The following is a 10,697-nucleotide window of genomic DNA, read 5'->3' as shown; positions in this document are numbered from 1 at the left end:
GCCATGAGTCACACAACTTTGTGTACAGCGTTACCATGCATTCAGTGTATTGATTCTGCTCCAGCCACAGAAGTTTGGCTGCTCCTTCTGGCCAACCTGTGAACTTTTAGAATGAAAACTATAGAAAGTCAAACAAGAGATATTCCTGATTTTAAAACATGCGTAGCTATTTGAAAGATCATTTACTCACCCTAGCAACTGAGCTTTCCCGAGGTGGCTAAACACAGCCACAAGCCCGGATCTGGTCTCTGCTGAACAGGCTCAAAATGCTTCAGACAGCCAGAGCCCATCAAGGGCATCACTCCTTTCCCTCCTGGGGCACGCCATGCATAAAAGTGAGAGCTGTTCTCCTGCACTCTCCTGATCTCCAGCACACTTAGAAACCCTTTTAAAAGCGATTGCAAAGGAAATATGGAGGAGAAAAGGAGAAAGTATGGCTCTTTCTTTTAACAGGCTTGCAAAGCATGAGTCTGTCCCTTGATAGATCATTGTTTTTCCCCCTTTCATAACTACCACTTTTGCTCCTGGATGATGGCCAAGCAGCCATGATCCTCAAAAACAGGAGACTGGGGCATGTTATCAGAAGTTATTGGAGAATTGCTCCTTCAGACTCGGCATCTGAGCTAGAAGCCAAGGCAAGAGAGAAGAACAATCTTCCCTTCTGAAAAATCAAGCCCAAGACCATACATTGCCTACAACCAGAGGAGATCACGAAGCTATGTGAATTTTTTCTCTCTTAACGTCACAAAATTGATCTTGACAATCTTTGGGCAGCAAATGGAAATTCTGCTACACACCTGGACTTCCGTTAAATGCAAAACTTCAGCAAAGACCATACAAGAGTAGCATCAAACACCTTTCTCAATCAGCACCAAGGTACATCTGGGACATTTAGGGTGACCAGTGCCAGAGGTCCCCATCATCAGCTCACCAGTTTACCCAAGGGAGCAGGGCATGTCTCCCTCACTGTGCTCCTGACACTTTCTACTCCCACCTTCTTTTTCTGAGTCTGATTTCACCACATGGCCCAGGGTGAGGCCAGGTTGTGGGACAGCTGCTCTGAGGTGTGGGGGGATCAAACCCCTAATTCACAGGGTCTTTCTTAGTGTCCCCAGGGCAACGACCCCTCAGTGTTACCCATCCCACAGCAAGTCCTTCATGGTCCCTGTTGAAGCTTGTAGCTATCAGTGTCTTCTCATGTCACAGATGATTCCTAAGTGTTTCCAAGTCAGGGAGCCCTCAATGCCCTCCACCCCACAGCAGGTCCCTCACAGTGTCCCTTCATGTCAGGAAGGGTCCTGTAGATGTTTCCTGGGCAGCTCATCCCGCCAAAGTCCCTCACAGTCTCTCTTGACACAGGACAGGGTGTCTCAGTTTCCCTGGAGCAGAGGCCCTCTCCATGGCCCCTCATCCCTCAGAATCCCCTGGGGGTGTAGAGGACCCCCCCCCTTGGCGTCCCCCCAGCTCACTTGGGGCATGGACCCCTCAGTGTACCGTCATTGGCCGCTGTCCGAGTTGGGGGTCGCGGCTCTACGGCCACTGCCCGATGTGGGGGGGTAACAGCCCCACGGCCACTGCCAGAGCCGGGGGTCGCTCTGGCCCGCGATCCCCGCGCCGAGGAGAGGGCAGCGAAGGGGGGCCCGTCCCCGCTCCGCTCCGCCCCGCTCGGGCTGGGACCGCCGCCGCCGCGTCCTTTTATACCGGGGCTAAATTTAGGCTGCGCCCTAGCCGCTGCCTCCCGCCCGCCCCGTCCGGGACGCGTTTCCTCCGCTCCTGCAATTGGCCTGAGGCGGCCCGCGCCCGCGTTATAAGGTGCGGAGGGCGGCCGGCCGCGCTTGTCCCGCACCATGGCGCTGAGCGACACCGCCCTGCCCTCCTTCGCTACCTTCGCCAGCCCCTGCCGCGAGAAAGCCCTGCACGAAGTGAGTGTCCCCTGCGCTCAGCACCGACGGCTCATCGCACGGGTGGGCGGCGAGCCGCGGCCCCGCTGCGCCCCGAGTCCATCCCGTCCCACCCCGTCCCCCAAGGCGAACGGCTCCTCTAACCTTCTCTCTTGTCTCTCTCCCCAGAGGTGGAAGTGCGAGCAGGAGGTCAAGACCCCCGCCGGCACCTGGGGCAGCCTCTCCCCACGCAAGGAGGATGAAGATCTCAACAACGTGCTGGATTTTATCCTTTCCATGGGCAGCGATGGCTACGGCCAGGGCGCTGCCGGCGGGGACTATCCCCCTGCCCAAGACGAAAGCGGTGGCTTTTACCCGACAAACCCGTCCCCGGGATGCTACAGTGCCATGGAGCAGGGCAGCCCCCCGCCCTACAACGCCGGCATCGTGTCGGAGATGATGCGTTCCGAGATGGACTCCAACTACTGCCCTTCTGGCAGCGTCCACGGGCGGTTCTTTGTGACACCCACCTTCGGGGGCCCGCAGTTCGTTGAGAACATTAAGCCCGAACCCGACATGGACAATTATGGACCGGTCCTGGGTCTGGTGCCTCAGGCTTGCCCAAAGATCAAGCAGGAGGGGAACGCGACCTGCATGATGGCTTATGAGCAGCCCCGGGTGGCCAGTTCCCCCCAGATCCCTGGGGCAGAGACGCCCCCGCTGAGCCCCGACGATCTCATGGTGAATGACTGCCACACACAGATGATGTGCCCCTCATCTGTGTCCTTCCAGCAAAGCTACCACCCGGCCTCCAGCTTCCACCATCCACAGACCCACCTCCAGTACCAGAACACCTCCCAGTTTGGCCTTTTCGAGGACAGCCTGCCCTTACAGCCCTCGGCTCCTAGGGGCATGCTCACACCTCCTTCCTCCCCTTTGGAGCTGCTGGACTCCAAACCAAAGCGAGGACGTCGGTCCTGGCCGAGGAAGAGGACAGCCACTCACACGTGCACGTATGCCGGTTGTGGGAAGACCTATACCAAGAGTTCACACCTGAAGGCCCACCTCAGGACACACACAGGTAAATATTGCTGATGGCCTTCATACGGAGACGCACTGTGTGCTGTTTGGGATAGCCATGTATAAAACAGCTTGCAGCCTGGGGTTTTTACCCTGTAGTCTGATAAATTCACAGCTGAGCTATAGCAGGTGGTCAGGTCTGTAACACCTAGGTGTTTACCTATATATAGTCAAAGCTTTTCTAAGGGATTCTAAAGCCCTTTCTCCAAAGATTTTCACTGGAGGTATGGGTGAGTAAAGGAGTTTAGCTTAAAAGCACTTGGATCTTGCTGTGGAAGGGCTTGGTAGCAAATAAAGGGATACATTGCGATAAAACTCGGCAGGTTGCCTGGTATATGATGCCATGCTGAGTCACACTCTCCGATTTCCCCAAACAGGTGAAAAGCCCTACCACTGCAACTGGGAAGGCTGTGGCTGGAAGTTTGCGCGCTCTGATGAGCTCACCCGTCACTATCGAAAGCACACGGGCCACCGGCCCTTCCAGTGCCACCTCTGCGACAGGGCGTTCTCCCGATCGGACCACCTGGCTTTGCACATGAAGCGGCACATGTAGCCCCAGGGACTCTGCCCTGCCAACAGTGGACCGTATTTAACTGCTCAGGTGCAGAAACGTTAAAAATCTGTAGCTGGTACTACATAGGGAGGCACCGACCGACGCTCCAGGACGGACGCTGAGGATCTGACACAAGGAAGCTTAGCCAAGCATCTCCTGCAGTGAATCTGCTGTGACTGAATCAGTGACCTGCCCGTCCCGGTCAGGAGAACAGGGGTTATTTATGCAGCTTCTGTGAAGGGTAAACTCCGTAAGACTCGATACGGATTGTATAGAAGAAGCTGTAAATATGTTTGGTTTTTTCCCGATTCTAACTGCCCAGTCCTAAGCTTTACAAGACAATGTTTGTATGGAAACTGCCTGAAGTTGACCCTAGAAGAGATAAAATGAATGTTACTGTAGCTAACGATGTTAGTTTAGATCTCAGTTGAAGGCATGGCTAAGAGAACACTCCTCTTGTTAGACTGTTTGGTTCACAGGTGCAATAATATTCTTGTTTGCCATGATCTACACTAGAAGTACAGGGCTTGATGTCTTGTAAGAAAATAACCTATTTTACTGTAATTTTTTTATATATTGTAAATAATTTTATACAAGAAATATTGTATATGTAAATAGAAGACAAATGGGTATTTTGCCTATTTCTGTTTTTATAAAAACATAATTTTTCAATGTTTGAAAGCATTTCTTCTTTTTAATAAAATAAGTTTTTAATTGCTATGATTGTTATTCTCCTTTGAGATCTCCCTGTTACTTTTTCCCTGATGGCTGGACTAGCAGCCACCTGGTTGTGTTTTAAATTATCAACAACTCTAAGAAGACACTTAAAAAAATCTGAGACATGGATTTTTCTGAAATAGATAACAGAGTAAGTCATTTATTCTCAGTGATAAATAGGACACAGTACAGTGCTTTATCAAGAAATCAAATAGGAAAGTAGATCATATTCAAAATATACTTCCTAAAAATGGTTAAGTAAGCAACACTATAATTTCAGTCTCGTTTCTAGTTTATGCTAGACTATTTTAATAGCATCCTTAATGTTTTCCAGATGCAGTTATAGTTTGCCAGCAGTGTGTGGGTTTTTACTATAAATTTAAACACTGCATTTTTGTAATTATGGAGGCTTATTTTAAGGCATTCTTGTACATAAATTATCCTTTTTCATGAGAGCTCAGTGCAGAATTCCAGTAGAACAGTAGTGGAATTCAAGCATGAATTCACAACACAGGTTAAAATACCTTCTTAACTCATTCCCCAAAACTTAAATTCACTTAATAATTTGTAGTGCCACCTAGATTTCAGGAGTTAAGAAAGTTATTAACTATTTGGGTGGGAAATCAGCCAGGAATCGAAACTCTGAAAACCAATTGCAAATGAACTGGATAATGCAACACCTATGGTGATAAAGAGAGCTCAGAAGTCAAATCGAGCTCAAAAAAAAGCCCAGAAAATGCTCAGAAGTCCAAGCAGTTTTTCTGACAGTCAGACAGGCATCCTCTGTCTTTACAGCTCTGGTATAGTGGTGAGTCGTGATACTTGCACTTCACTGCTAATCAAATATGCAGATTCAGCTTAATATTGCAGCACTTTTTTCCTTAACATCTGGATACTTGGAACTTGATTTTAATCAAGGTTGTGACCTTTTTTCTGACTTTACATGTTATAATACACAAGAAAGGACAGGAATGCATTTAGAGCAACTACAAATATAGCTGTTCTTCTGTGAAAGCAAAGGCTGAAGTTGTTCATGTGGAACAGATGTATTTTGGGCTTCTAATCATTGGCATGGAAGAATGAGTTCCACATTTCACTTTTATAGCTCTTTCAAAGTGAAATATAAGGGAGCTTTAATGTTTCTTCACTAAAAACAAAACTCATTTATTTGTTAGAAAAAAAATAAATTGCACAATCTAATTCCAGAAAGTGCAGATGACTTAAAGATGTTCTAAACTTGGCACAATCATTGTTGCAACAGTTCTAGGTATTTCCTTCTCTTTCCCCTAGCTGAATATTTTCATATTTCAGCATGTCCTTTGGGTGTTTATAACTTTAAGAAAGCAACTTCTAAAATTCTGACTCTCATCTTTTCATAGTCACCTGGCTTTCCCTTGCTTTTTCTGGATAAATGGAAATGGTTTTAGTCATTCCTAGTTTTCAGCATTCCCAATTTTTGTTATAACCCAGGTTTCAGTAACACAGTGCGAGGTTAAACTCTTCCTTTTTAATAATGCAATTTGAAAGACAAAGAGGTGTGACACCTCAATGCCCCATATCTCCCTTGGGAAGGGCCCAGCCAGAGCTCTCCAGTGGTGAGAGAGATCTTGGAAGCATCACAACTTTCACAACATGCTTACCTGGCTCTGCTTGTCCCCAGTCCTCTCCTGACCTCTGGTTGAGGCTGGGTATAGGTCTGACCAGTTCCCCTTCCAAATCCTCAGCCTGGAGAAGAGCAGGTTCCAAAGAGACCTTAGAGCCCCTTCCAGTGCCTAAAGGGGCTCCAAGAGAGCTGGAGAGAGGCTTTGGAGCTTTGTGGACCTGGAGTGACAGGACAAGAGGGAATGTTTTCACACTGCCATAGGGCAGGATTAGATTGGATGTTGGGAAGAAATTCTTCCCTGTGAGGGTGGTGTGTGACTGGAATAAAATTCCCAGAGAAATTGTGGCTGCTTCATCCCTGGAAATGTTCAAGGTCAGCTTGGATGGGGCTTGCAGCAGCCTGATCTAGTAAAAGGTGTCCCTGCCTATGGCAAGGGGTGGAATAGGATGCACTTTAAGCTCCCTTACAACCCAAACCATTCTGGGATTCTGTGATTCCAAGTCAGCTGCAGACAGTGAATGGCACGAAGGCATTGTGTGCTGCTCAGGGCCTTTGTGCAGAAATAAATGTCACCACAGTCACCAACCCCTAAAATACCCTTATGTGGCTACTCTGCAGCACCCACCACATTGGGTGCTCCTCCTCCTCCACCACTTCCACCACTTCCACCTCCTCCACCTCCTCCTCCACCTCCTCCACCTCCTCCACCTCCTTGCATGTTACCAAATAGCACTCAGACCCTGATGAGCTGTGGAGACGTGGAAAGGGGAGCAAGTGGTGGTCTCTGAGCTTTTATATTTGTGACTCAACTGAAAACATAGCAGAGGAATCCTCATACATACATATAAAAGACCTCACATAAAAATATATAAAGACAGGCCTTTGAAAGTGGGGAGGCATGGGGGGACAAAGCACTAATAAAAGTTCACAAGAAACTTTTTTCTCATTGTTTAAGGGAGGGCATATGTGACATCTGCTATGTGGTCTTTACAGGAAACTGCAGGTTCTTGAAACTTGAGCTCATCTTGTAGCAGAAAACAAAGAAATGCTGATCTCATTCTTCTTACATTCCATTACGAGTAATTGTCAACTCTTTCTTTAATTGTTTTAAATGAGTACATCCAAAGATGTGTTGCTGTAATTCCAGTAATCTACAAAGCCTCCCCTAGTCAGCAGGAAATCAGTGATGCTCCACATCTTCTAATAACTGACCATCAGGTTGTAATCTCTTAAGTAATTTTGTTCCAATTAACCATCTGCCTCCCAGGGAGCATCCAGGGACCACAACCTGCAGCTATCCTGGATTTGATTTTGACATACCAGGGAAAGGAAAAAACTACAGAAGCTGGAGTTAAACCTGACTGGAGGAAATGTAGAGTCCGTTGAAAACAAGATTTTATACTCCAGCTCACTATTATTGCAAGATGGATTGTGAGATAAGATAGAGCAGGTTAAGTGCAGAAACAAACAAATCCTGCACACTTTTCTTAGTGAAAACTTCAGTAAATATTGCCAAAGTCAGGTACCATCCAGAGCAGTCACTGCTCAGAGTCAGTGCATTCCACGTGGAGTTTCAGAATGTTGTCCTTAACTCTGCTGAAAATGGTTTTTCTTCACCCGCTGACTTTAGAAGAGTCAGCTGAACCCCTTGGAGATGGGACCTCACTGACAGAACACACCGTAATCCTGAAATGGCCCGGAGCAGGACCAGGTCCAGCTGCTGCAGGGCCTTTTGGCTCTCGAAGGTGACACAGTGCCCTGTGCTCACCTAGCACCATCCCAGCACCACTGCAACACCACACCAGCACCTGTGAAACAGCCCAGCACCGCCACCCTAGCACCACCACCCCAGCACCCTGCACACAACCAACACTACCCTGCACACAACCAGCCCCATAGCAGTGCCACAGCAGTGCCCCGTGAAACAGTCCAGCACCACACCAGCACCCTGCACACAACCAGCACCAAACCAGCACCCTATGCACAACCACTAGCACCCTGTGCACAACCAACACCCTGCACGCTAGCAGGCAGGGCACTTTCAAATCCCTTTTTTTCAACCTTAAAGTGAAAAGCTGGATTAGAAACCCTCAGGCTTTTCTGGACATTTATTTTAGATTCAGTTTTGCAACTGATCACGTCTGGGAGAGCTGAAGCTTTAGAGCTGGTCCATGGTCACCCCATGCAGGATGAGGCATTTCAACCTGTGCGAGCCCTTGGTTACTCACAGCCATTTACAAACTGCATAAAATTATTGACTGGCTCTAAACTTTGTTCTTCCATCCACAGGGATGCCAAAAAAAGTTTGTCCACTCTTCAAATTATAGGATTGTGTGGTTCTGTGGTTTTCTGTGGTAGAAGCTCTGTGGTTTCTCAAGCTATTTTGTGCACCTCTAACACAGAGTAGCTGTTAGGCTTTGCTTAAATTGAATTTTTGAAGCCAGAACCCCTAGCTCTAGCAATTTCTTTTGCTATATTTAGATAAAACAACTACAACAAAGTCATGCAGCTATCACTATGGTAACTAGCAAAAAATTCAACCCAAACCCCGTGTAATTTAACAGGGAGAAGGCAATCCCCATTCCTAGCATCCAAAATCTACTTGGTGGCATCTACAAATCTTAAAATTCCTACGTGTTCTTTGAAGCAGCTGCTCTCAGCTGAGTCTGTCCCAGGTCCCACCTGCCCAGGACATGTCCTACATGCCGTGAGTGGAGCAGTCAGAGCTCTGAACTCTTGCACTGCAGCAGCTCCTCTGCCATGGCCCAGGCTCTGGCAGAACTGTACTTTCCACTGTTTTGGAGAAGCAAGTGGTGTACAAGCCAGACACTAGTAACCTAAAGCACACAGCCATGCTCAGTTCACAGGCCCTGGAGGTAACTAGTTTAACGCACACCATCCATCAGTATTGATTCCCAGAGACATCTTAAAGCTCTGTATAATTTTATACCAATCACTTTCCCCATCACTTCAGCTGAGATTGGGAACAGCCTCTGCTATGAACCAGCACTTTCCACTTGCAGCATGCAAAGGATGCAGGGATTTATCCTAAACTTATTATGTAGAAAATATATTTGATTTACTCTTTTTTCAGTTTTTTCAGCCACAATTATTTGATCTCATAATATTTAGTGCAGACACTAAAGAGGAACTATAAGCACTGCTTCATAGAATGAAGATTCATTTACTCTGTAGCCACTGTTAACATTAGTTATCTGCTTATTTACCTGCTCCCATTGTAAGTCCTTTTTGCAAATCAGAAGTTTCCTCCCTGTTGTCATGAGCATAAATTCAGCAACACAGAAACTGCAGGTGAATTTACCTGGTACAGATTTATAATTAAATAGGATGTCACTTCAAATCACTTTTATTTTGGTTTCTTGCACTTCTTACAGGTCAGAGCATACCTGGAGTTCTGATCCCCTGTGACGTTTAATATATTAGTTGACAAGCTACTGAGCCTGAGGCTTAAACACAACCCACCCCCCCCAAAAAATATCCTCAGATCCCACAGCCCGTGTGCAATGACAGTGTAAGTGGGTTTTGTTATCGTAATGATTTTTATACTGCAGAATAAGGGATACAGAATGCCTGGATGTCCTTGCTGTGGATGCAAGGGATAGGCAGAGAGCACAGGGCTTTGTCATTCTGAAAACTGTGATCAAGGACCTTTATGGGAAGTTAAATAGCAGAAATATATCATGTTTGCTGCTGGCAGAGTCCTGTGAAATTTCATCAATAAGGAAGGCTACAGCAATTTCAACAGATGCTGCATCAGCACCAATAAAAAGTTTTAATTGTGGTCATTACATTAAAAAAATGGCAAACAGACAGGAGGGAAAAGGTACTCGGAGTGACTACATTGATAGTCACGTACAGCAGATGGGAGATTCAGCAATTCCAGAGATAAACCTGATGGCACTTCCAGTGTAGGGGTGGCACTGATGACTCTGGGAGCTCAGAATTCCAAGAGGAGAGCTGGGTTTGGAGCATATTTAGGTACAGTCAATAAATGCTACAGTTGTGTTTGAGGTTTAACAGTTGGGCTCAGACCTCGCACAGCCTTTACGTTCAAATTTCCATGTCCTGAACAGGATGGTGATGATTTTCTTACCTTCCCAGCAAAGGGCTCTTAGGCCATGCTGGGTACAAGGGGGTCCTTTGAGATTAAGCCCGGGCAATGTGGATTAGGAAAGCATTTAGGAAAGCATTTGGGAAAGCATAGGGATGAGAATGCTGTGTATGTCGGACGGCAAAAATTTGAGTGAGGAGCAACACACAGAGCACTGGGCCATGGTTTCATAAGAGATGAGGAGCATGACACAATGAGAGGAACTGGGTAGGGAGTTGTGCCCATCTGTGACACACTGCAGTCAAATCCTTCTCCAAAATGTCAACGTACTAAAAATATTGGAGAGAAACCTGCCTTGGGAACCTGCTGCTCACCTTGTCCAGGTGAGCAGGAGCAGCCATTGAACAGCTGGGAGAAGAATGAGTCAAAGTGTGTAAATGCAACAGCCCAATAGTGAGGTGTGTTTTTCCAGCAAGCCAAAGGTTTGTCTGGTGATCTCCCCAACCACTCCTGGTGTAAATTGCCAGGACATCCAGCACTGCCGTACACAGATTGCTTGGAAAGGGTGCGGCATTGTATATGGGACTGGTCTGCTCAGCCCAAGTGTGGCTGGGACAAAGAAGAAAGGAAAGGAGAGTTGAGAAAACAGTGCAGAAGGCACCAGCCAGCAGAAAAAAAAAATCAGTGCAGAGAATAGTGATCATTCAAAACAAGATTCATGAAGTTAACAGAAAAACTTGTGAAATTGTGGAAAAAAAAAAAGGTAAAGAAAGAGTGCTGAAGTCTCAGAGC

General features: G+C 46.9%; 1 protein-coding gene across 1 annotated transcript; it reads left to right on the top strand.

Annotated features, from left to right (window-relative positions):
- Nucleotides 1–1,765: 1,765 nt before the first annotated feature.
- KLF2 (KLF transcription factor 2) lies at nt 1,766–4,233 on the top strand. The gene is made up of 3 exons (XM_085040263.1): nt 1,766–1,922; nt 2,070–2,961; nt 3,338–4,233. Exons 1-3 carry the CDS (start codon nt 1,848–1,850, stop codon nt 3,511–3,513), a joined length of 1,143 nt encoding a protein of 380 aa, XP_084896389.1. The 5' UTR covers nt 1,766–1,847; the 3' UTR covers nt 3,514–4,233.
- Nucleotides 4,234–10,697: the final 6,464 nt, after the last annotated feature.

This window comes from Lichenostomus cassidix, chromosome 28 (genome assembly GCF_008360975.1).
Source record: "Lichenostomus cassidix isolate B80296 chromosome 28, HeHo_3.0, whole genome shotgun sequence".
NCBI lineage: Eukaryota > Metazoa > Chordata > Aves > Passeriformes > Meliphagidae > Lichenostomus > Lichenostomus cassidix.
Note: the sequence above shows the minus strand (reverse complement) of the source record. Positions and strands in the feature narration are given on the sequence as shown.

Bases quoted from the DNA above. Each gene is read 5' to 3' on its own strand.
- KLF2 (XM_085040263.1), top strand. From the start codon at position 1,848: ATGGCGCTGAGCGACACCGCCCTGCCCTCCTTCGCTACCTTCGCCAGC. The intron at 1,923-2,069 runs GTGAGTGTCCCC...CTCTCTCCCCAG, and splicing joins GCGAGAAAGCCCTGCACGAA to AGGTGGAAGTGCGAGCAGGA. The intron at 2,962-3,337 runs GTAAATATTGCT...TTCCCCAAACAG, and splicing joins CCACCTCAGGACACACACAG to GTGAAAAGCCCTACCACTGC.